The sequence below is a fragment of the Vanessa tameamea genome, chromosome 16 (genome assembly GCF_037043105.1).
Source record: "Vanessa tameamea isolate UH-Manoa-2023 chromosome 16, ilVanTame1 primary haplotype, whole genome shotgun sequence".
NCBI lineage: Eukaryota > Metazoa > Arthropoda > Insecta > Lepidoptera > Nymphalidae > Vanessa > Vanessa tameamea.
The window spans coordinates 4,942,830-4,970,441 of record NC_087324.1 but is presented as its reverse complement, the minus strand read 5'-3'; the positions used below and the strand labels follow the sequence as shown (position 1 = coordinate 4,970,441).

At 32.4% G+C, this 27,612-nt stretch overlaps 2 protein-coding genes and 1 long non-coding RNA gene across 12 annotated transcripts in view; 1 reads left to right on the top strand and 2 right to left on the bottom strand.

The window, feature by feature from the left end:
- Nucleotides 1–21,761, bottom strand: part of Spn (Spinophilin) — a 30,327-nt gene extending 8,566 nt beyond the window's left edge. For 5 of the 10 annotated variants that reach the window (XM_026631182.2, XM_026631185.2, XM_026631187.2 and 2 more), the window contains exons 1-11: nt 21,330–21,761; nt 18,155–18,249; nt 9,796–11,371; nt 5,178–5,401; nt 3,610–3,782; nt 2,591–2,611; nt 2,195–2,320; nt 1,622–1,868; nt 1,319–1,407; nt 972–1,150; nt 243–379 (exon numbers count right to left, since the gene is read on the bottom strand). In XM_026631182.2, the coding sequence (XP_026486967.2) occupies nt 243–379; nt 972–1,150; nt 1,319–1,407; nt 1,622–1,868; nt 2,195–2,320; nt 2,591–2,611; nt 3,610–3,782; nt 5,178–5,401; nt 9,796–11,341 (2,742 nt within the window). In that variant the 5' untranslated portion in view covers nt 11,342–11,371; nt 18,155–18,249; nt 21,330–21,761. Of the gene's footprint in view, nt 1–242; nt 380–971; nt 1,151–1,318; nt 1,408–1,621; nt 1,869–2,194; nt 2,321–2,590; nt 2,612–3,609; nt 3,783–5,177; nt 5,402–7,632; nt 7,938–8,363; nt 8,705–9,795; nt 11,372–18,154; nt 18,304–21,329 lie in introns of those variants that run through there. The other 5 variants (XM_026631184.2, XM_064217357.1, XM_064217359.1 and 2 more) reach the window with 5 other exon arrangements.
- LOC113394016 (uncharacterized) lies at nt 11,912–18,088 on the top strand. Its single transcript, XM_026631190.2, has 7 exons — nt 11,912–12,176; nt 14,543–14,639; nt 14,814–14,890; nt 15,256–15,441; nt 15,719–15,890; nt 15,960–16,039; nt 17,856–18,088. Exons 1-7 carry the CDS (start codon nt 11,939–11,941, stop codon nt 18,071–18,073), a joined length of 1,068 nt encoding a protein of 355 aa, XP_026486975.2. The 5' UTR covers nt 11,912–11,938; the 3' UTR covers nt 18,074–18,088.
- A 3,235-nt stretch (nt 21,762–24,996) lies between the features above and the next one.
- On the bottom strand, nt 24,997–27,535 carry LOC135193694 (uncharacterized). Its single transcript, XR_010309381.1, has 3 exons — nt 27,241–27,535; nt 25,995–26,455; nt 24,997–25,369 (listed from the first exon to the last, which is right to left on the bottom strand). It is a non-coding gene; the product is annotated as an uncharacterized LOC135193694 (long non-coding RNA).
- Between the last annotated feature and the right edge of the window lie 77 nt (nt 27,536–27,612).

Below are 27,612 nucleotides of genomic sequence, written 5' to 3'. Positions count from 1 at the left end.
TTAACACTGGCTATAATTTATTTTAAATTTAGCTGAAAAAGCACTAAAATGGAAATGATGCGATGTCGAGATGCTAAATAATCCATACTATAATTATGGATTCGCTCGGCGGCGTAAATAGTCCTTCAATGAAAATTTAGTTGGGTAGAGAAGTACACCTGTCTGTGCATTTGGCAATTTCCGTTCAGAATGGTGGTCGCATTCTGCTAGAACGTGATTGTAAAAGAGTATATGGTACTCACGAGACTCTTCCCGTCCACCTCTATGATCTGGTCGTTGACCTGTATGCGTCCGTCGCGCGCGGCCGCCCCGCTCTCTGTGATCGTCTTCACGAAGATGCCCAATTTTTCAAGTCCAGCGTCTGCTCCCACTCCCATGCCTGATAGAAAAATTATACCAGAAATTTATTACTATAACGGAAACATGTACGGAACATAATATATAGTGATAATTTGAGCTTTGACTTTAAATTGTTAACTTGAAATATATCGTGAGATGAATATGCTAATATAGACTTTATATGACAGAAATAAAATAAAGTTTGTTTTTAAATCATACTATTTGTGTTATGTAAAGTCAGATACCAATCGAATGGTAAAAGACATATATGATAAGAGATACATATATATTTTCTCAGAATGTTAATCAAAATCTCCGAATATAAATATCATTTTTTTCCAGTTATTGGGATGGATTAAAAAAATTTTTTTTTTTATATTATAGTTTGGCGGACGAGCAAATGCCATCTGATGGTAAGTGGTCACAACCGCAAAGACAATGACGCTGTAAGAAATATTAACCATTCCTAACATGGCTAATGCGCCGCCAACCTTGGGAACTAAGATGTTATGTCCCATGTGCCTGTAGTTACACTGGCTCATTCACCCTTCAAACTGGCACACATGCCACAACTCAAAGATGAGAAAGAGGAGATATGTCACGAGGCAATGTCATTCAACGATCAGACTAACCGATAATGGAGAGTCCGAGTCCGTCTGCTCCCTTGATGAGGTCCACCGGGAAGACGTGCATCTTCTCGACGCGCTTCTCCAGCTCGTACTCGGCGGAGGCGGCCACGGGATCCACGTCCTCGTTGCGCCGGTCGTACTCGCGCACCGAGTGCGTCGAGAACACGCGCATGGGGTCCGTGCTGCGGACACAGTGAGGGAATAATTAATTTTAGTATACATTTATAATTTCAGCCACTGAGGACAAATTAGTCCAAATGATGTGTGATTTTTTTAAATCTGTAAATAATAATGCACAATATATACGTATGTAACGAAGACTATAGGTAGTTCCAAATAATCATAAGTACCTGAATTTAACTCTAGTGTTTCTCTTGACGAATACCGGTGGGTAGTAGTCGTCATCGTCGTCTTCTTCGATTGGTGGAAGACCGGCGACCTAAAAATAAAATAGATAATTTTATTGTATTGTTTATATTTGTTCTTCCATTATTTTCTATCTATAATTTCAAATGATATGATAAATTCTGACTGGTAGTTTTTATTAATTACTTTCATAGGTTTTGCTTGTGTGTATAATATGTCTAGTCTAGTTAAAAAATACTAATATATTTTAGAAGTCCGATTATTTGAAGTAATTATTGAAAGCATACCTCTGTATAAAAGTGTCCGTCTTCGAAGTAATGGATGCCGTTCTCCTCAGCGAGCTCGCGCAATGCTCGCGGCGGATAGTGCTCAAAGACAGTGGCGGGTTCGGGCTCGGGCTGCGGCTCGGGTTCGGGCTCGGGCTCGGGCTCGCGCTCGGGCTCGGGCTCCGGCTCGAGCGGCCGCGCGTCTCCGCCCGCACCCGTGTCTGCCTCCAGAGACACAAACTCGTAGCTCTCATCCACTGACTGCATGCTGTAAGAAAATACAATTCTATATTAATTTGTATATATATTCCGGGAATGTTACCGATCACGACCAAACAATCGGCCAACTTAAGATTAGTAAAGGTTATTATTACGACTCTAATAACATTTCTAACACTATCAAATGATATTACTAACAGTATCTAAAACGGGATATTTACCATGTTTTTTATTTTTATTTGGTGGAGCTCGATATTTCGACATTATCTACGAATGTCTTGTTCACGAGAACTCGTGAACAAGTAATTTAAAATCTTACTATCAAATGAATTTATTTAGTGTGATGTTTAGACTTATAAACGAAAGGAGTGTTACCTCTCGTAGGAGAGCACAGACTGGTAGCTGTCGTTGAGCGAGACGCCGTTGTCGTGCGGCAACGCGTGCGGAGAGAGCATGGCCACTATCTCCTGGGCTTGCTCGTCCGACAGCAGAGCTTCTTGCCTGCTCGACACGAACGATACTTTATTAATCCATGTGCTTTTTTCCAATGCCACCAATGGAACGTCGAATTCAAGGAAAGGTATAATACGCGAGCTGTATCCTATTAATGATTCTTTATTAATAAAAAAAATATTATTCAATTAAAAACATAATACACTACATTATCATACTTTTGTACTTTTAATGGGATTGCTTCTAAAATGAAATAATGAAAATCAAAAGTGAAATAGAAAAGGAAGGGAAACGACATAGATTACATAGCAAGCTTACCTAAGTTTTTTCTCCAGAATACTGCGAATGCGGTCAAGAATGAAGCGTTGTGCGCACAGGCAGCATGCAAATGATAAAAATCAAACATTTAATAATAAGCTCCAAGTAAAATTAACTAATTCTAAAAAGCATAGAAACAGTATACTTACACGTAGGTGGAGATTTGAAAACAAAGAATAAGCGTGCAACAAAAAAAATCATAATATCATATAGTATTGTGCGAAAGAGAAATTACAATTTACATACGGTGTGTATAAATAACTAAAGCTTGTATATGTTGTAGTACTTATGAAATTGTCTTAGAACACAACAAAATAAAATTATTGCAAATTCAATCTTGACCTTGAGAATATTATTTACGCATTTATTTCATTCAAGTCGATTCCTTCGTGATTTCTTTTACCGAAAACGGATATACTTATTCCTTTCCTGATAAGGGAAGCATTATATAGCTGTTATTGCTCAAAATACTACAGTTAACAATTTCATTTATCGAACCAATATCCGTATACAATATAACTTAAATTATGATGCAAAATTTTAAAACATAAATTGAAAACTAACATGCAAAACATTTTACAATCATTTAATTTTGATATATGTACTTATAACTAATATATGTTGTTACATGACAAAATGTATGTGCTACGTTGCAAAACTACAATACTGTGTTAAAATCTCATACAGTCCACCGCATCTCAATAACATTTCCCAAAAGAAAATAATTCTAAACATTCAAAGAGGAGGAAGAGATGGGTTTTAACATCCTTACTAATATGATACATGCAAAAGTGAGTTTGTTTGTATGTTAAGCTTTCACGTCTTAATTACTCAAACGATCATTATTAAATTTATAGGTCGTCTCGGGTACAGATAAGAATATAGGGCACCTGTAACACGCGGGTGATGCCGCGAATCGAAACTAGTTCGAAATAAGAAAAGGAAGTGTAGAGGAGAGAAGTGTGGGAATGAAAAAGTGTATCTCGAAGAAGAGGAGAGTGGGGTGTACAGTATCGTACCTGGAGCTCAAGAGTATCTCAGCCTCGTCGGGCGTCATGCTGTCGGGCTGCTTGTCCTCGTCGCCGCGCGCCTCGCCGGGGCCCTCCTCCGACACGCTCCATTGGCTGGTGGTCGACTTATCGAGCACCTCTATGGAGCCCTGACTCGCCTCGCTTACCACTACACCAGAGTCCTGTGACAGTAGCGTAGATTCTTATAGAGGTAGTTTAGTAGCATCCAATTTAGCCCGGCGCTGTCGTCAGCGTACCTGTGCTCGACAAATATCGCTATCGGCTATGCAAATGTTTGTCTCAATCTGATTGTGCAAGCGCGTCTTACTTTGCCTCGGGAATTAGTCTATCGTAGTTGATATTATAGCAATATTTTATGTGATCCATTTAATTTAATGTTCCTCAAATTCTTTTTAAAAAATATCTCATGTAAAATAAAAATATACTTATATTATTATAATATTTATATAAACATTTATAAATAAAAACATTATCAAATATGATAATGACTTTTTTAATGAACTTTGTTTCATTGTTGTATAAAAAGCAATATTCGACGTAATTCTATGGAAACATAGAAATAGCTTTAGTTCACTACAGACATAGCCAAGATTGGTATGTTATCCGTTCTTATATTAAAATTATAAAGGATTTATGTCGCAATCTATAAGTTAAAATCTATACTACTTTATAATACTAAAAGTTGAAGAGTTGGTAGAAATAATGTGTTGTATTAAACATAAGATTTATCATAAACACCCGTAATACTAATATAACTATGTACCTAATCAGCATGTTTATTTCAAAATTGTACTCGAAACAAGTCGTATCCTAAATGAACTTTTTTATAACGATTAACATATATTAAATTTGTTTTTACTTTTAATCGCGTTAATTATGAATGAAATTAAACTACAAAAAAGGTGACTTCCAAGTTTGCAACAATTATTGTTGTATTGTATTATAAATTCACCGTAAAAACGTAATGTATGCACGTTTCCTGAAGGGAAACAAGTGCATCCGCATTACTTGTAATATATTATAAGCCAACAATTCAACACCACGTTCGATTAAATGAAAATATGATGTTTTTCATAAATACTATTAATTGCAAACAGTAATATATTGTAAAATACCTATTGTGTAATACAATTTTGTAAAACGTTTGGACTAAACGTATAAAATATATAAATCAACTGTATGATTGGCGTTAAAATTGTAAGTATTAATTTAAACGGAACATTTTAAACGACTGACAAATTAATTTATTAGTGTACTTAATTAAAATGTTTTACTGGATACATTTTAATTTACCTATTATTTAAGGTATACTATCAAATGAGATTTTTTTTTAAATAATATCAACTGATATCAAAGGTGCAAATTTACACATGCTCAAAATGTAATGTTTAGCTTATATAATGGTCTTCTTTATCGTCAATACAAAGAAAAACTTTTAGGTAGTCTGTGGATCCAACTCGAATAGACTACCGCTGAAAAATGCCCCAATTAGAAGACATACAAGACTTATTCTTGGAACCTTTGGAGACTTTGCTTTGTAAGAAGTATTTAATCACCTGCTGCAGCACGGAAAGCGTATCGGGATCGGATCTAGCGCGCTCCGCGTCCCGTATGTCGCTGGTGAGCGGCGGTTGCGGGTCGCGATAGTCGGCAGGCTTTAGCCGTGCTACCACTTCCGGCGAGGGTTCGTTGAATCCACCCTCGTCGGACACGCTCGAAGTGCGCGAGCGAGCGCGACCCGCCACCTCCTCCGTCTCCGATGACTTGCGATCTCCGCCCACTGAGAACCATGTAAGTTAATTTATATAGATCTACTTTAATATAAATATATCGAAGAAATTAGTCAAATGCAACTTGCATTTGATCTCTCACGATCATTTCCTTCACCGCCGACCACGAGATGAAATATAAATACAAATTAAGCACATGAAAATTCAGTGGTGCTTGCCTGGGTTTGAACCCGCAATTATCGGTTAAGATAAAATAATTTAAAAAATACGAAAACCATATTATTAGCTCTATACATACATGTGACATTCGAAAACACCTACCAAAAATAATAAATAACTCATTTGTCAAAATGAGCATGATAACAAATTATCGCTCATCAATTGTGTACGTTATCGGTTTAAATGTAAATGAAACGTAATACGAGTCCAAGGACCCTTTCTAACCTATAACTATCTAGCATCTATAAGCCAAAATAACGTATGTGAAGGGGAAAGATAAACTGAATAGGATAAAGTAGGTACTCGAACATTAGCATGGCAATACATCCAGACTTGAATGTGTGTAAAATTAAAATAGGTTAATATACATAGTTAATTTTATCTTCGGCTCTACCACAGGTGCCCCGCCTATTGCGTTCCGACATCCGATTCGAATATATAAGAATCGGTTATACGAACTATTCACACGCCTATTTTTATTTATTCAAATGAAGACAAACGAAACCGTTACTTTCACTCTGTGAGAAAAATTTTACTATAGTGAAATGAAGCACTTTAACAAAAAAAAACCTGTAATTAAATATTCTTAATTTATTATTTTAATCTAGTATTCAAGTCATAACATTTCAATTAATTTTACAGTAATGATTTATTGTAACATTAATATAATCGTTAATTTATAATGACGGCAATAATTTCAGAGAAATAATGCATTTAATAATGTTTTTCCGATATCTATATAAAAACGTTTTAAATCGTGCGTAGTGGACTTGTGAAACGTTAAATTTGTTTCGAAAACGATATAGTGGAGCGGAACGCGATCTAACTCATTGAGGCAACGAGTGAAGTTCCATTTCCACTTTACTAATTAATAAACGTCGACATTCAGACGCTTTGTTTGTTGTTAATTCTTCGGTACAGTTACTAAGCCATGCCAGGCATTGTTTACGGTATAATTCTAAACGTTAATCTAACTAAGACGGAGCCGAGTAGACTATTTATGAATGTTTAAATTGAGAACACACGATATGGACTTTTAAATTCCATTACAGAATGAGACGCTCGTTATTTATTAAGTCAACTTTCCTAAATTGGTATTCATCTTAGAGCTAAATGATGTAAACGGGTTAAACGTCCCACGCAATACACGCATAAATAAACTAACAAGTATATCATTTATATTATGTGATTCAAAGTTATTTTATGTTTGATTATAAATTTTATTTTATAAAAATCACACTACACGTAGAGGACATAATATTTCCAAAATTCTAAAAAAAAAATTCTTGACAAATATCTCCAAGAATTAAAAAAAAAACAAAGAAATTTAATGTGTAGTGCGTAAATCGAATGCATTCATCTTATAAACACAATGTGTATGTATATCTTCTGAATACAATGCAGTAACAAAACAAATAGTATTGTAAAAAACAATGTTTATTAATTACATTGGGTCCGTACAAAACATTCTAGCAATAAAGGTTCAGTCAACTGAATGGTGTGACGACGTGCCAAGATTGATATTAGTATGGCTTAGCGCCTTATACAAAACGAGATCCATTCATACTCGACCTATATCAGAGTATAGATAAATATTGACCATCATTTGTATCAACAATAGTTTAAAACAAAATATTCTGTAAGTCTTTTCATTATTATCATAACATATTATATTACTTTGTTTGCTTTATAATTTATTAAATGCTTAATAATTATACTATTTCACGAAACAGTTATAATAGTTGTACGAAATGACCGTAACCATAACGTGAGAATTATTTATTCAAAATTTAAATAAATTATATAAAAAAATAATTATACCGGCATAATTAAACTTTTCTATAAAAACATTAACAAAATGATGTCATTTATGATTCAATAAATACATTAGTTGTAGCGACTGTTTAGAATCATATGTATCAAAGAACTGTCCTGTAAATTATCAGGAGCCACAATGCACATATTATATATGGTATTAGCTGACGCATGTCATCGCTATACTCATACTGTAAAGCAATTATCTCACTATCGATATGATGTCAAAGATGATTCCCTGACTAACCGATACAGCATCCGCAGAGGCGCATGTTGTGCGAGCGCGGGTGTGTGCACGTGACGACTTCATCGCCACGCCATCGCCCGCCCGAAGATACGGCAGCGCCTTGCACACTCACACTCACTTTTAACTCGAAACGACGTATTTTGCCAACTCACACTACACAATTAAACACCAATTCTAACACTCAATCATTTTAACGTCTTATGTTCTTAATACCTCAACACAGAATAATGAACCAAGTCCGCATTCTGAATGTTCTCATTGCCTTATAAAAATGAAATATTGATCAACAAAAAGTTTGATATTTATTCTAACTTAATAAGATTTGTCATATTTCTGTATTATTTACTCAAAATAAACAGTATTTATTAATATCGACAACATCTTGCGATTTGTGCCGCTTCAGCTAATTTTAAAAAGTCAAATTTAAATTAGAAATCTTATAAATCCAATGATATTTTCGAAAAGAAAACCACTGTTTCTTGATTTATTGCACACCGCGCTACGAAGCGGCGTGGTAGTGCTCTATTATTTTTTAAGTACAAAATAATGATTTGAATTTCATAACTAAAATAAGGTTGCCATTATTTTATTGTTTTTATGGTTATTTTTTTTTTCGTAAAATATGGTTATATGAGTCAGTTGAAGGTAAAATTATCTTAGAGACAGTGAAAGAAGGTTTATAAAAAAATCACACACGAGTGTGTAAGAGTCTCTTAACAGAAAATGTTTACCTCTATGTCGAAAAAGATATTACAATAAATTACTTATGTATTTGACTATATGCTTACTGCGCTTGTATAGTAGGTAAGACAACGATCACTTTCACAAGCGTCAACGTCAAGAAGTAATTATTCAAAACATACAACACATTATCGTGTTTACCGAACTATATAATATTCAAATGAAATAATTTACACATGACGATAATAACATAAACACGGTCACAAACGTCACATTGGCAGCGAGATTTAAGTGGAAAATTGAATTGTTAAAACGATTGTTCCAATTGGTAACGTGAAGTAAAGAGGTTAGGGAAGGGCGTGCAGGACGACGTCGCTCGGGTTACTGCGTCGTCGCGGCGGAGGCGGAGGCGGCGGCGCCGGAGCATCTAAATCGGGATCGACTCGCAACTCTCGCAACGACTCAAATACCTTGACTTCCTCAATATTACATTGAACCCGCTGAACACGAGACCGCCAAACGTACGTCAATCGACGCCCACTTTTACCAACTCCTTGGGTTAATTTACGTCCCACAAGTTCACAATTTTTATTTAATATTTTGAAATTACTTTTCAATGGACTGTTTTATTTTTGCAAAGTTGTTATAGTAGTGATACTGAGAATTAACGATTTCTTTAGTTATAAAGCTGAAACTTTATATACAGTAGTAGGGCATCGTAAAATATCGATAAAATATGTATCATATTTGAAAGATCCCGGCCCACAACAAAATCATTTTTATTTCAAGATAGTGAGATAAACCTGACCTCAAGAATAGGCAATTTACCGATATTATTTCCAAACACAACTACCTAACTAACTATCGAACAATGTGGGAAATACAGCCCCTTTTCTTAAAACACTATAAGCAGCCACAATAAAAACAAGGAACATTGAAGAAAATCGAGAAGAAAGAGCTGATTGAAGAATAACCAAAAACAAATGAATCACATTCATGATATCCGTCATATTGAGAGATTCGAAAATGTTATGAAATCTTATAGGACACAACCTTGTCGCCCCTAAACAAAATAACTATGTTCTTATATTACGTTTTATTGTAATATAAGTCTTTTTTTTTTAAACCCTCGTCATGTTATGCGAGTCGTATTTATAAGATTAAGCTAAACCAAAAGCTTAACGTCTACCATAACTTCCATTCCATGAATCCCCCGGTTCTAGACTCTTGAGGACCTCTTAGGAATTATATGTATATGGTTAATATTTATAAAATACAATTCAAAAAAATATATATATAGTTCCTTGAATCTTGCTGTAATTTCATTGAAATAGTTATATTTTTAATGATTTCCGACTTATTTATTTAGAGATTTTTTTTTTGATTCGTCGAAATATCAACTGTGAGTAGATATGATTTAACTTTTTAATTTAAGAATGAACCAATAACAGTTTTAATAAAGTAATATTTATGACAATTTACCTTGTGATGGTGAAGCAGGCGCCGGAGATGTAGAATACGGTAGGCTATGCACTGGAGAAGCTAACGGCGTCGCAAGAGGAGACCCCGGTGTGTCGTCGGCTTGAGTTGCATGGATAGGCGACTCGGGCGTCGAAGATCGACGTTTACGTTTTTCGTTCCAATCACCACTACAAAGTTCACCACACAACGTTTCAAACACATCCTCCTCTTGACTCTTTGCAGGTGATCTCAATAAAATATCACATACATCGGGTGTAACTATTACGGAAGTTTCAGTATCATTAAAGTCATTCTTCGTTATTACTTCTTCTATAAAGGAAGGTATACACGAAGGTTTCAAAATATTCTGTGACATATCAGTATCATCATTTGCTATTTCTAAAACGGTTCTACTTTCAGTTTCTTCAGATTTAGAAGTATCACTTAGTATTTTTGTTTCTTCAGGTATCGGTGGTGGTGGTGATTTTGGAGCACGAATCGGTGGCGATGGTGGTATTTTAGGATACTTTGGACTTGTATCGACATTCATATCCGGTGTAATTGAAGATGACATTACCACTTTGGGGGATTCTGTAGCTTTAGAATTTTGTAAATTAATTTCAGTCCTTGAAACAAATTCATCTATTGTGTCTATTTTTCTTTTTTCAAATTCCAGCGAAATAGAAGATCTTTCTACACATTTCCTTTCCATCGATTCTGGCTTTTGGGGTGTTTGAGGTGAACTAGAAGTATCTTTTTTTGTTGTTGGTGAACATATTATGTCCGATCTTATTGTAGGTGAAATATTATTATTAGATCTAGGCGAAGGTAATACAGGAGCGACATTTTTTACAGGACTAGGGGACTTCGCAACATGTATACCTCGATTAACTACACAAGGAAGAGTACTAGGACGCTCTATATGAGAATCACCGGCACCAGGGGAAAGCGGTGGTGAGTAAACTCGTGACGGAACATGTATGTCTGCAACTTCTGGCGATTTTCTGTCTTGATAGCCAACACTTGATTTATAATCCAATCTTTGTTCTTGTTCATATCTTGTCGGTCGTGACTTATTAAAATGGGCCGTCCAGTTTCTCTGTTTCTCAATCAGTTCTTTATTAAACCTTCTATCTGGCTTCTCAGGTTTAGGAAGGACACTCGGTTTAACTGGTTTCTGTAGAGGCTGTTGGGTAGCACCATTAGATAAGCGATCGCCATTAACAGCTGGTGCGAGAGTGGATGTTGGAGTGGCATTGTTCCGAGTCGGACTCACAGAGCCCGCTGAACTTGAACGGGAGCGCGAAGGAACCACCGGTAAGCCTCTTGTTCCCGCAAAACTAGCTGCCGCAGAAGGCGACTTTTCAATTCGAAAATTACGATTTTCTTCACCTAATTTTTCAAATAAAGCTCTAGCATTATTAAACCTCGCCAAATGGCTTTCAGTTCGAACCACTGTCACATCACTTCCGCGCATGTCGTCGTCGTCCCTTGACGGCATTCCTTGAAAAATATTTGCAATTTTAGAAACTTTAGTGCCTTGTGCTCGTTTCTTGCACTCCTCCATACTAGCCCGGTACGGCCGCTTCAATCCAGTCTGGAAAAGGAATTATCCAATATGAATTAACGAAAAGTATCTTCATGTCACTTAGTACAAATATGAAAAATAGGCCGCGTTTTCAAATGTTAAACTGATAATATAAGATAAGCGCTAGCGACGCAGGTAGTCGGCGCTTCGTACTAGTGCGACCGACGCGTCTTAGCTCCCTCGTTTGCAGCGAAATAAAACAGAGATAACGATAGCGCTGATAATAATGCCTTACTCATAAAACTACTAAATAACATAAGTACATATATGTCATTTTTAATCACATACTCACGGCGTTGAGTATAATCTATTTAAAAAAAAAAAACAAAATGATCTTAAATATTTTAAGTACAGAATATGCTACAGCCAGTGCTTTTTACCAATACATAATATAAGTGGGTATGTTTCTACTGGGAAATATACTTAGTATATAGCAATAATTATTGTATTTGATGTTATTTTACAATTATCAAGAATTAAGTGTATGTACGATAAGATTTAGATGATAACATTTAACGATAAGCATACAATAACTAATCAATTCTAGAATCAGTTCTTTTGTTTCTTCGCATTGCCATGCATGCATTTAATTGCTTCAGTATGACAATATATCATATTACTTTATTCTTAATATTAATAAGTGTGGTTTATCAAACGGTAGCTTCTCAATGTGAGGTGGCCCAAGTTTGTTTGACTGACCTAACGCAAACAGAATGCGGGGCTGGTTTAGTGCTCACTCAAAATTTTAATATTTTTGGTTGTTGTCCAGGTTGCAAACTTATAACTGATGGCGGAAATAATAATAATGGCACTGGTAAGTTTTATAAATATTTACTTTTTAATATATAAAAATTAATTAATATGAAAATGATTAAACAACAATTGTTATGCAATATTAAATACGATATCAGTTTAAGCGACTTCCTCATTTATACGATCCCAAGTAACCGACTTGCAAACAAAAATCCTAATTGGATTGGAGTTAGTGCATCTCCCAACCCTAGACTAGGGAGATGTATGTATATACCAATAGCCCTTTCTATACTTCCTTGCATAAAAAGAGCTGATGGTAAAATAACTTTTATGAACGGTGATATCAAAGCTTTCCAAAATTTAAGTTAAACCGCCAAAAAGAAAATTGGTGTTAATTATTTCATGATCAAAGGACATGATCTGATTTTGTATGCAACTACCTAAAGTAAAAAACATAATTTGCAAAAACAGATGTTATATTTTCTACACTTGCTGGTTAAGTAGTTTCATAATTCATAACTATCACCTTTGAGAAACCCTCGGTATATTTGATAGAAAAGGAAAAAAAAACAAAGCTTCCGGCTTAAACAACAATGTCACTAATACGCTTCGCATATTTTTCAAATAAATAGACATATTTCCAATGACTTAAATATATCGATATTTTCCCCAGAATGTAATCGATTGTATCATTAGATCGAATCGATTACATTTTTATTATCTTTTTGACATGTTTATTTTTCTATATTCGAATACCAATTCAGGGAATCTTATATATTAATAGCGTAAGTCGATTTCTGTCCCAGTGATTATTGGACGATGGCTGTACATAAAAAATCGGTTATGGTCTCATTTTGAAGAGCTCCAGTCGTAGATGTGCAGAAAATTAAAGAGGATTTTTGATTGCAATTTACTAAATTGTTACAATTTAACAAATAGTTAATTTTAGAGAGCGGAAAAATTTACCGGCCGGTTAGATAGTACTGCATAAGCGTCTGTGTAAGAAAAAAAATTAAAAACTTATACAAAATTAAAGTAAATTTTTTTCGACAAATTCCAATTCTAACTGAACTAATGTATAATATTTGAAATTAAAATTTTCATTTATATTATTTTTTTCATAATTGTCGCGCAAAATGTAGATGAGCGACTTACAGTTTACAATGAAATTAAATCTAAATAAGTCCTGTCATAGGTTTCGAAATTTCTAAAAAATATTTTGAATAAACGCAAAGTTTCGCGGGAGACCCACTAGTTTTATTTAAACGCCAAGATATTTCCATTTAACAAAAAGTTTACAACCTTTTGCTCATTCGACATCAACATTATTATAGTTGCCTCTAATCTGCTTTATGATTTGTTCTCCGAATGAAAAATCGTTAATAATCATAGTAGGTAATAATCTGGTATAATATAACCAGCCGTTTTAAAATGTTGTTAATAATAACGACAATCGAACTTTTTATATTTTAGTGACTTAATCAGAGACAATTCGATAGATGAGATAAATAGATTTAAGAAAATCTAATAAATACATATAATTCGAAATTCGAATCGTACTTCCCTAAGCCATAAAAAATACCACAGATCAATTACCTACTATTTTAAATGCGATATTTACCCCGAGGTTCAGATGAGATACGGATACTACAATATTATATTAGTTCAATTTAATGAAATTATATGCCAAATACCAATGTCAATATCTTGAATCAAATTTATTTTTATTACTAGGCAATTTAGAATCATGTCCTTTTTAATTGTATAATGCTTATATTTACATACATTTTATATAATAAACTAGCTGTTACCCGCAGCTTTGCTCGCATAGAAGTTGATTATATTACAGATTCATTTAAAATATTACGTTAATTCAAGACCTCTTTGTATACCACGCATGGAGTGCCGTTTCTGTTAGTTTGGTGCCGTTGCATAATTTTGAAAATCTTAAATTCTCGAGTAACATTATTGGAGAAGGCTGGTTCTAACTTCAAAAATGATGGACTTCGACACAAACTTTCAACCCCTATTTCACCCTTAAATTTAATAGTTTACGTTCGGCGATGATGATCAGTCAGTCAGGACATGTTATATTATAAGTATAGAAAGTAGTTTAACGTTTTTTGATCCGCGTTGGTCAATGGTTCAAGCCGGGCAAGCACCACTGAATTCCATAGGCTTAATTTGTGTTTATAATTCATTTCGCGTTCAGTGTTTAAGAAACCATTATAAGGGAAACTGCACGTACCGTATGAAAATCTACCACATACGTATCCACTAACCCACATTAGAGCAACATAATAGAATAATTTCCAAACAAAAAGAAATGAGAAGGTCTTAGTCCAGCAGGCCGTTACTCTAATTATGCTTCAACGTTTTGTACTAAAGTTTATATAACATAAATAACGTCATAATAATTTTATACAGATGTAACTCCTGCAGAAGCATGTCGACCTCCGTCCACTTGTTTACCTGATGGACGTTATGCACCCGTACAATGTAAAGGCGATCTGTTTGTTGGAAGGTTATTGCTAATTTAAAAACTTTACCACTATTCATTAATCAATATTCAATTATTTTATGTCTAAATACGACAAAGAACTTCATGAAATTCACATATACATAGATACATTTATGTGTTTATTAAAATTTTTACTTAACTACGCTTCACTGCACCAACTATTTACACAATACACAGGTGTTTCTGCTCCGATGATGAAGGAAACAGAATATTTGGACAAATGTGGAGAAGGGATGCCGACGAGATGACTTGTGGTAAGTTTTTGTTAATGTAAAATTAATCAAATAATAATTACCGTTGGATTAAACATGACAGTATATTATTGAACTTTATATTATACCCATGTATATTTTTATGTATAGAACTCCATTAATGTAATATCCATTTTAAATACCGTATCTACTAGTACCGTAAAGAACATAAATACACTCCTATAATTTTAATTTATCAAATAGGGCCGATACACGCGATTTATTTTAGAATTTTAATAATTTTGACTTAAACATCGATTACAACTAAAACGTCATTATAACTTCATAATATTGCAAATCAAATTATAAAATACCCAACGGAGGTTTTATATGGGAGCATAAAATTACAGCTGAATATTTGGTTTCAGCTTGTAGTCGCAGGAGACAAGAATTAGAAAAATCTCGGAACAAAATGTCGACATTGCATTGTACTAGCACTGGAGATTACGAACCACTGCAGTGTGATGAAGGCATGTGCTGGTGTGCAAGCCCGAATTCTGGCCAACCGACAGTAGCTCCAGTGCCAGAAGCAGATATGGCTATGCTGCCATGTTGTAATAATCCTTTTTTAACTTTTGAATTCACTAAATTTATACAGTTCACAAAAGGGATCTCATTTTAGGAAAGAAATAACATTATTTTATTTATAAGATCTTCTTAAATATTGTCGCATAATGACGTTGGGTGAACAAAACGTACTCTCAAAATAGAACGCTCTCACGTTCACTGAAGCGTCAGTGATATGGGGTGAGACACTGAAAAGTCTTCTATGTGAGCTTTATTATTAACACATTTAAATATAACTGAAACACCAGTAACTTTTTTCATTAGATAGTGCAACAGTTGTCGGTGAGAATTATCTACGAAGATGCGAAAGTATCGTTTATTCGCTGGCCACCATAAAGAGAGAACAAGAGGAACATGGAACTTTTTTCTTAGGTAACTCCATAACATCCTGCGACTACGACGGCAGCTACGGACCGTATCAGATTCAAAATGGAATGTAAGATTAATTTGTCTATAGCATTCATTCGGGAGCGGGAGCGTAGAATTAATATAACTTTACTTTCAGTGCCTACTGTACCGGTCGAGATGGCAAAATCTTAGGCTCGTGGCAGGTCGTCGTAAATAAAATGAGAGGAATGAATTGCAGTAAGTACAAACGCCTCGGTTCATATTATTAGTAACGAAAGTTACTATTGTTAAAATATTTTTACCAAATTATTTGAACTTAACATCACATAAATAATTCTTGATAATAATTGAATTAATACTATTTTAAAATATTTAAAATTTTAACTTCCGGTAATATTTAATATTAATTTTGTTGATCTTTAATATAACATTGATATAAATTGATATATTAAATATGCTAATAAGTTTAAACACGCGGAAATGTATGGCTGTACCGTTAGCGCACATGCATTGCGGAGCGAACTCTCGGCGACCGGTTTGCGACCGTGACCCTATTCCCGACATGTTGTACTCCATTCAATCGGTTGACGCTCAGATGGAATGCGGGAGCCGCAATACTGGATCTCTCACCAAAATATAACTGTTCAACGAGTTCGAGGGAAAACATAGTTTACTTGTTTACATACGTAACGTAGCCACATATATTCATCGATAAGGAAAGCGCGATATGAAATATTTAAGATAAGCTCGAATTATGATAAGAGTGAAAATATTATTTTCAAGAAGTGATGACGGTAAGGTAGAACAGTAACATGCTAATGAATTCAACTTCGATCAATACCTCAATCCAATTACGTTACATTGCGTACAGTATTTTTGTAGTTTCTTACTTGAAACATATCTTGTATTTAAACTATTGAATTGCATCTACTTAATTAATTTTGATTGAGAATGTTACGACAAATTAGCGCCTTAATTTATAAATCAGGGTAGAATAAGACGGGAAAACTTGTGAAGGTTCTTGGTGTGAAAGTAATGTTGATTTAAGAATTATTAAACTTTTTAATAAATTTTAATAATCGTCGATTTGAAGCGTTAAATATATCAAACAAATTTACCGGGAAACATTAAATCTACGAAGAATGTTACACATACAAAAAACATTATCGATTTTAGCCAAATAGCCATATAGCCAAAATTTCGACTAACAATGGCTGAAACTCCATATGAATAATATATATATATAAAAGCGAAATATCACTCACTGATTAAACACGAAATCTCAGTAACTATAACACCTACAAACTTGAAATTTGTCAGGTAGGGTCCATACATGGTGTAAACATCCGCTAAGAACAGATTTTACGATGCTCCATCTCTAAGGGGATCGAACGGTTGTTGGAAGTTTGTGTTTTATAAAGCCGCAGGTTCAGCTAGTATACTTATAAAATGATGTGCAGATTGTTCTAAAACTGAAGAAACGATTAGGGGAAACGATTGCGACAGACGGATACAACTATAAGAGTTCTTCATTGTACGAAACCTTAAAAAATAGTTCAGCCGAATTGGGCACGTAAAATTCGTGAAATGTAATTCTTATACGAAGTTTTAAGCGGTAAAATGGTCGGTTAGATCTTAACTTTATTTCAATAGAAGGACAACGCACTCGGTGGATGAAAAGTAAATGAAAAGTAAAATCGCAAAAAAAAATATTGTACTAACTAACGGTACTGTACTGCAACACTGTGTATGTACTGTACATGAAACTAATACTCTTAATACATTTCATGCAGTTGTATTAAGAGTATTTATAAATATGTAATGAATAAGGGTAAAATTCGGCTAAATCATATCGAGTATCTTGTTTATATATGCGAGTAGAACATTACGATTACAAAATTAAATGTAATACATTTTATGAGAATCCTAAGAATATTAAAATGTTTATTTCCCGACATGTTAATTAAATTTTTGATATTCATATTATAACTTTTTTTATTATATTTTTAATTTGCCTTTAGAGTTCAAACTATGTTTTTATTGTTTTCTGCAGATTGCGCGCGCGACACTAACATATACTTCCCAGAAAAGGGCATGACTGTCTCTGAGGTTTGTGAGCCAAATGGAAACTATCGGCCTAGTCAGTTCGCAGGAGATGTGCCTTACTGCGTCGATTCGGACGGCTACCACATTGAGAGGGAGGATTGGCCTGATGAATGTGTCAGAAATGCTGACGAAATTAAATCAAATATCATACAAGACAAGTTTTAAAAATGTTTTAATATGTATTATTGACTTTAAATCATGATTTTAAATAAACTTATTTAAATTATATGTAATATTGATACCTACGTTACAAGTGAGAACCCGGTGTATGGCGCAAGCGTCGTGCAACGCGTGTCACCCGACGCCGCGCGGCCGCTCGCTCGCCGCGCGCGCTCGCCCATCTGGAACACGAGGCTCGGATTACCAATGCTGCAACCGCACTTCACCTCCGACTCGACCAAGGTCGACTGACCTTTGTTGTGATACTTTCAAAAACAAGATAAAGTCATAACATTCAAAATCAACCTACCACCGGAAACAAAATAAAATAATCGATTGCTTTTGTAGAAATTAATTCATCGATATCACTTATTTTTTCGGAAACGAGTCTTCGTTTAATAAAGACACAATAATTATACTTATAGTAATAACATATTAAAGTTCTTTCTATAACGAAATATTTACTTCTACCGAATAACGATATAAAACCTTATACTATTATGATGAAAACAATATAATAAATCATAATATCAATAACTTATTGTTAAATGACAGAATAAATAGTGAAAAGTAACTAAAACTAAATATTCCTTAAGTTTTACATAAGCTTAAAGAAACCCTTTTAAAGAAACGGGCCATAAGGACAAGTTAGCTGTTATATTTCATAAAGAGGGTGCTCAATGGAGGGTGGACCGGAGTGTAAGTCAGCTTCTTGGCACTTGGGCACGTTACACCCTCTTTTGATAAACATAGTCTTTTATTACGAGACAATTTTTTTAATAATGTAAGCACACAACATAAAATTACTTTAAATTGTAATTAGAAAGCATTAAAAATACAGAATTTGTTCTTATCGCCCATTCCAATTTCGATACGGTGAAACATTTGCAAATCGCAATTTCGCATAGTATTTTACTTTTATTTTAAGTAAATTGCCGGTATTTCTTTTGCTTTTTGGCCATGGTCGATGACTATATTCAACTACGTTTTTCTGGTACGAGCGTGTCTCATACTTGTATTTAAATTTACAACATTTCTATTCATAAAGAAACGAATTTTTACAAATAAACGTGCCCAAGTAATCACTGAGTTCATTTACGACCTTATTACAGATTTTCAAAGTATTGGTCGTTTTTACTAATGTAAATTTAAATAGGGATAATGATCTGAAATACCCAATCAATTGGCAACCGTATTATCGTAATTATTATGATCGAGTTAAAACACAACTGCTAAATTCAAAATTATTAGTTTTCTTTTTGATCATTAATAAATATACACAAATCCAGTTTTGACTTTCAAAGCAATAACCTTGATAACTATCAAACAGATTTTATTTAATTAAAATTATTACACGAAATCCCCGTTAAATGGTCTGAGTATAAAAAATTGTGATTATAAATTTATATTCATTAGAAGGTAATACAATCAAATGGTTCAAATATGAATATTACATGGAATACTACATATAAAACAACTCTTAGAAAATGACTCTTACAAGTTACACAAACATTTATTAGTTTCATATAAATAAAGATTGCTAACATAGAAAAAATCCATCTCCAAAATTTTTCTCCCATAATACAACCACACTACTAATTATAATATACGTATGTGTGTGTGTGATTATGGAATTGATTGATTTATGAAATAAATTATTTCTTTTCATATTTATAAAACAATAAGTGCCTAACAATATCATTACTTGTTGATGAATTAGCAATGTTTAATCTGCAATTTCAATTATTTAGGAATCTGCCTAACCAATGGTAACTCAGCTTGTTAATTGAAAAAAAATTATAATATATATATATGAATTTACTACTACATGTTTTCTATTAACTGAATTAAGAGAATCTTAAGGGATCTTATATAATTAATATATAATTATGAATAACTAGTTGTCGCCTGCTGCTTCATTCATGTTTTAGGTGTCGATCATCTTGTGTTAGTCATAAAAAGTAGCCTATGTTCTTCCTTGAAGTTCACGCTGGTTTCATATCAAATTTCATTAAGTGATTTTGCCAAGAAAGAGCAACAGACAGACATGAGTTACTTTCACATTTATAATATTAGTATATAAGTATAGATATCTGATGTATCAGAATGAAGACTAGATTCATTGTGTATAATGAAATAATTAATTAATATTAATAATAACTATTATTAGAAATACGACAGAAAAAAAAATAAACTAAATTAGTATACTAAGTAATTTTTCTAGTTAATAGATAGGAATTTGATAATATCCAAAGTGATAAATGATATAAGAGAATGTTAGATATAAAAATAAACAAGAGAAAAGCTTAAAAAACAGTGGATGGATTGTTTGAGAGTAGACATGTGAAAGAAAAGAAACTAAAGTCATTGGATTTGAGTATTCAAATCCTGACTTGAGTTGTTCTTAAGGTATGAGATGATTGTATGAGAACAACATGCCTTGGCATGGTTAGTAGCGACTAAATAATCAGATAAGGGAATGTGAATGATAATATATAAGTTAGAAATCAAGTCTCCAAGTACATACAAGTACTAGTAAAAGCTTAATTTTAAATAACCTTCAGTTCTAATTAATAAGGCAGATGGATATATACAATTCAGTTTTTTTTAGAAATTTTTGATACTGTTTTTGATTATAATTGAATTTATTATTCATTATCGATAACTATAGTAACAAACATTTATTTCATCAATATTTAGATCATACATGTTATCATATTTTAATAGAAAAAAAAAATGTAGCTGCTTTATGGAAAAAGCAAAATAACACTGAAAAGTTTTTTTTGCCATAACACATCAAGCAAGATAAGGAAAGTACAGTTGTATTAATGAGTTCAACTGGTCCTCATTGATATAACTGCAGCTTGTAGTGATACAATTGGGATTTTTTAATTATATATATATATTTAAATAACTGCTCCCAAATATAATTGTTATACAAATTTTATTTATTCAATGAATTTTAGTTTATTAATAAAGAAAGTATTGTATTTTAATTATACCTTTTCAATAAAAAAAAAATATATTTCTTTAATAATAACTGTGGAAGTACTTAACTTGTAATATTTACTATTAATGTAAATTTTACGATATACTCATACTTTTTTACTGTTACTACTAGGATTTGCTCAGAATAGCAATAATGTTTCTATTTAGCTAATCATTTTTTTAATAATAAGCAAAAAATAATTTAGGTTGCTATGATCTGATGTATACCTTCATTACTATCGGAATTTAATAGAAAAGATAATACGATACTGACCTTAAAACAGAGTCACGTTTTCACCAACTTGGTGCAATCCGGTTTGCCACATCAGTGCTAATTTGCACCACATTTTAAATATAAAATATTATACACAATTTGGCACTTATCACAATTATTAATTAAATATTTAAATTATTATTTTTAATAAATATTCGTAACACCGCACACCCAACACACCGACACAAACAGCATTCAGAAGCCTATTCCCGACTCACAAAACGTCAATAATCCAGGCCAGCAAAGCTCGTATATAAAAATTAAGATATTTTTTTTTACTTAAAATATTATGAAAGATCGAATAAATAAAGTCAAGAAAACCGTATTTTTTAATTAATGCCAATAATTTACGTGCCACTCATTTACTACCAAAAATTTAGTCTTTCTCTTTGCTGTGTAAATGCTAATTTTGCATTTGCAGCTCTTTCCATAGAGATGTTCTACACCCAATAAATTCGACGCGTCGACGGAAACATCGATTTTAAAATCGATAGACAAAATTCTATTGCTTCTTTATTAATTTTAAATGAGTTTTTTAAAATAAAGAATAATTTGTTATTTATTTTATCTTTTATTTTATTTATATTATTATTATATTTATAGTATAGCCAGAAAAACTAAATACTAGGCAGCTGCAAAAAATCTTTGTTGAAATTTTTATTTGTGTTCTATCAAAATCATATCTGCTTATTCAAAAAATAACTTAAAATTCCAATTTTAGTTTATTACAAAAAAGCAGGAAATTACATAACCAATTTAAACATAACAAAATTAATTGTATTAATTCTTTATTTAAGCTCAAATATTATTTACTTCATTCAATTCACTTATTTTATGTTTGTTAAATGTAAATATAAATGTGCATAGAAATGACATTAGTGCATTACATCAGAACTTTTATGAGATGCACCCAATTTATCCTAACCTATATATAACGATTTTTCACAATATAATAGGTTATAATTACGTGGTATTTTTCATTTAAAAAGCCAAGTTAACGTGATGAATTGACAACTAATATAATTATTGTTATTAAAATTATTATTGTTGATAAAATTCAATTTTATTATTATTATTTAAAACGGGTTTTTATATATTAACATATACGATTTTTCATATATAGAACAAATCATAAAATAGATTAAACACTTTGATACGATGAATTAATGACTGTTTTTATCCCCTGAATTCAAAGTCATTAAAAAGATTAAAAAACGAATATGCATAATTATTGGAGACTTATATCGATTTTCGTTCATGTAGCATATTTAAGAAGACAAGCATTTGAAAAGAGGCTTTGATTTGTAATTTCTTGCTCAGACAACAAAAACTTGAAAATACATAACTATAAATGACCAACTTCTATGATTGACCATATTATTTTATTCTTTTATGGTTAGAATAAAATATTGTGTTGATTTAAATAGAAATAAGTCATTAGAAACGGTACGACCGTTCTAATGACTTATTTCTGAACAAAATATGAAATTTCCCTGAACTTATTATGAAAAAGTAATCGATTGGATGTAACAATTCAGTCGATTACCGATGCTACTGTTGATTAAATTAAAGGGAAAAATATCTATATATTTGAGTGAGACCTATTTTAAGCCAGTGTTGGAAAACTATCGACAGTTTGATTATCGATAGTTGACCTCGAAAACTATTCAGGATATCGATAATATTGATAAGTGACACTATTTTAAGCATGTCAGATTTTTTAGAATAAATTGATTCTAAAAAGATCTCTATTCTTATAATAAGCAGATGTCTGATGAGCTGTCAAATACAATAATTGTATTAATATGTTATAATTAATTTGTACAGTAATTATTTTTAATTCTATTTGTATATATTATGCTTATAATGAAACCTTTATAAAATGTTTTGTATTTAATACTTTTAAAAATAAAGGTATTGTTCACACAATTTTTATTATTTTTAATGAAAATTGGAGTTGTTAAGTTGCTTTGTAAGTTAAGTCAGGAGCTTATAAATAAGTTGGCGAATAGACTCAGCTCTGCAGCCTATGCGGTAAAAAAAATTAGACTTTTGACTGATGTGGATACGGCTCGCCTTGTGTACTTCAGTTATTTCCACAGTATAATGTCGTATGGCATCCTACTCTGGGGTAATGCAGCTGACATTAATACTATTTTTGTACTGCAGAAGAGGGCTATTCGTGCAATTTATAACCTGGGCCCAAAAGATTCGTTAAGAGATAAATTTAAAGAAATTAAAATAATGACTGTCGCTTCTCAATTTGTTTTTGATAATGTTATGTATGTACGCAAAAACATAAACGATTTTCCCAGAAATTGTGACGTACATTCTATTAACACTAGGAACAAGAATAAACTTGTTACTCCAAGTACCCGATTACACAGGGTTAGTAACTCTTTTTTGGGGCAATGTATACGTTTTTACAACAGGATCCCAGAAAACGTTCAAAATTATTCAATTATAAAATTCAAAAGAATCGTTAAAGAGCGTTTGTGTGCTAAAGGATATTACAACACTAATGACTTTTTAGTTGACTGCACACCTTGGGAATGAAATGATCGCCTCCAGGCTGTTTCAAATAACTAAAATATAATAATTATTGTACATGCAAAATGAAAAAAAAAAAAAAAAAAAAAAAAAAAAAAAAAAAAAAAAAAAAAAAAAAAAAAAAAAAAAAAGATATCCCGCTGAGTTTCTTTCGCCGGTTCTTCTCAGGTCCGAGGTGCTAAATTCCGAACCGGTGGTAGATTTTTGACAATCAATAAGCAAGTGTAAACACTTCTATATTGAATAAAGATTTTTGTTAATTTTAAATCGTCAGCATTTTATCTCACGGTACAGTTTTAAAATATTGACACAATGTCTTTTATATAGAAATTTTAAAACATTGGTCCTCGAATAGATACCTGAGAGACCCCTAGACATGCACTACCTCAACAATAGATAGCGTTCCGTTAATAACTGCTTGAATTTCTACATGTGTTATTCTGCAAGATTAAGATAAGATTTCATCAGACCTCAAGCTAACAGAATGCAATAACTTTCTATTTTTGAGTTATTTGTATAAATTGTCTGCACGTGATCCATACGCCATAGCCAGATTGAAAATAAATACGTCATACTAACATATTATTTCTTGATGAGCGTTTGGTTAAACGCCCGTACTGAAATATTATTAAAATACTTTTAATTTATGCGATTTATTAGATTCAAAGACTTTTGTTATAGTAAAAATTATTGAAATGGGGTGATAGTTTTTAAATTAGTCTTGTTTTTTGAATTGCTTCCGATACGTTTTATACTTTAAAGAGCCCCGCTATTACGGACTGAAGCGCATTAAACATAGTTAGGTATGCTCTAAATTGCACGTAATGAATACTTTAGTTATTTTTTAAAATTTAACCATCAGCTATATTAAGATAAGATCTCTAACCATAAACTAGTAATTTTTCGTCATTACAATTTACAATAAGAGCTGCCATGTCAGCAGTATACTGCCATCCATTTCATTTCTAAACAAACCTTTCTACCAATATGACTGCAAGGCTTCTATTATACTTTTAATTAACATATTAATAAAAAAAAAGATATTCATCATTCTAGTCATATATTTTATCTTTTTATGTTATGAATTTATTTAAATATGAATAAATAAATGACAGTTATGAAATATATATTATATATAGGTGTAATACCTATTTTTTTTTAAATAATTGTACAACATTTCTTTTGTCTTTTCCATCGTGATTCCATTGAACGTTGTTTATAAACTTTCCGTAGTCGTTTCTTATGAGTTTTATTGGTTCTATTGTTACTTAGACGAGAATCCTTAGATTGTATCCTTGCGCACTCACAGGGCGAACCCAAACGACTGACTGTATCCATTGCACTGGGGCATTTATTTTTGCTTTTAGTTTTGATGCATTTTTTGTAGCACTTGTCAGGTTCTGCACAGGGTGCAGATCTAGGTCTATGCTTGTGAATACTGCATGTCGGTTCTGATATGCAAGGTTTAAGACTTTTTGATGAATTGACGGCTGAAAAGTAATAACTAATCTGTAATCATTATTAGTACTAATGGTTATTAGCAACGTTAAAATATATTACATGCAGAACTAAATTTATATAGATATATGAAATCTTTGTATTCGAAACACCTAACAATAGTTAAATAATAAATAAATAATTATTGGACAACATCACATATATTACTCTTGATTCCAATGTAAGTAGCTAAAGCACTTGTGTTATGGAAAATCAGAAGTAACGACGTTACCACATACACCCAGACCCAAGAAAACATAGAAAACCAATGAACTTTTTCGACGTCGTCTCGGCCGGAAATAGAACCCGGGACCTAGGAGTGGCGTACCCATGAAAACCGGTGTACGCACTACTCTTATATTAAGTGAGTAATGTATGTGATGTTGTCCAATAATTATTTATTTATTTATTGGCGATGCTAGAAGTGGTGTATATTTTTCATTTCAGTAAGATTGTCGAGGGGTTAAGGTCAGTACGCTTATGTTATATCAAGAAAAAAATGGATTTTCTAAGAAAAGTAACAAAAAAACAATTGAAGGAGCAATAACGTTTATTTATAGTATAATAACAAATATATTTCTATTTTACATATGGAAATTAAGCATCAAAGCTACGCACTTCTAAAAGATATAATTTAGATATTGACTTAAAGTATTTCACAGCATTTTTTCTCTCGTTTCAGCCGTCCTCTATGTCCTTTACCAGGGCAACACTCGCCCTTTGCTCTTGGTGAGCCTTGTCTTTTAGTATAATTTGTATAACTATGACTTCCCGTTAATCTATCTTGCTTTTTCATTTTTGCCTCTTTGGATTTCTGTTTCAGAAACTTATCTACGGCTTTTACATTTCTTGGGTCAGATGAGGTAGATTTAAACTTGCCGCAACTGCCGCAATTTGTCTTCGACTTGGCAGCCATAATAGAAACTGCGCTTCGACATGGCTTTAAGCCCTTTGAGGTCGTCCTTTTCAAACATCGTTCCGGATTTTGACAAGGTGGCGGAGTTGGATGACATCTTATTGGGGTACATGATGCTGTCGGTGTACACGGAGGATGTGGCGCCATTGGTACAGTTATACCTCTGAGGAAATGTAAAGAAAATTAATAATATATGTTAAAAAAAAACAACTTGCCAGCATTAACATTATTAATCTGCCACTCATAGAATTCTATTAATATAAAAATTTATTACTTACCAAGTTATTAGTATCTTGACATTTTACATTTTTAACGCACATAATATTAGTTAAAATACAAGTCTAATAGGGATATTTCACTTGGTAATCTTAGAAATTAGTTAAATGTATTCCGGTATTAATAGTGAGTAAGCGAGTGTAATATAAACAAAGAAGTTCCACGTCTGACATGGTATTGACATTGAAATCGAAGTCATTTAACTTGAGATACCAATGCGTAGGGAAAAAGATTACTTATTATTACTCAACCTAAAGTCTGCTTCCTATTTATTTAACATCAATATATAGAATAATGATACGAACGAGTACAGTACTTGTTCACGTTTTACTCATTTTGATAACAAACAAGATATTCCGATCCCACAACTAAAACTTTAAAACTAACAATCGAAAACATTGATCAACTTCTCCAGACAGACTGGGGTCATATAAATTGTTAAACTGATTATTTGTTTATACAACTTTGTACAAAAGTTCAACGCCTGTTTATTTAAACGTAATATTTTGATTCTGTAAGCATATTATTAATTATGAAACTGCAATTGAACTTTTGTATATTTGAGTGGCAGATGTTATAAAGCTGGCTTTGTTATCAAATAAATCTACAGTCGTAGGATTTTTGTACAAAGCTGTTAAATAAAAATTGCTACGTCTTGCGGCAAAAACTTACCCATATTATGAAAGTCGAATGATATTAACTAATACTACCTCATGTCTATTAAAATTGCATTTTTATATTTATGTTTTAATATTTTTAACTGACACTTGAATTTTTCATTATTGACACAAAAATCAGGTGAACTTCTATATTTAATACTGACATTTAATCTCTTCTTTTGAGTGCAAGATTACGAAGTTAAAACAGACCTTTTTCCACAATATTATAATATTAGGGTTCCTTAATAATAATTAAATAATAGGTAACATTAGAAATCCTGAAAGTAAGTCTGTTGTCCATCCGGATGATGACTTTAGTTTAGTCAATTATATCATATATTATACAAACGATAACAGTTTAGGTTTTTTATAAATTGCATATGTT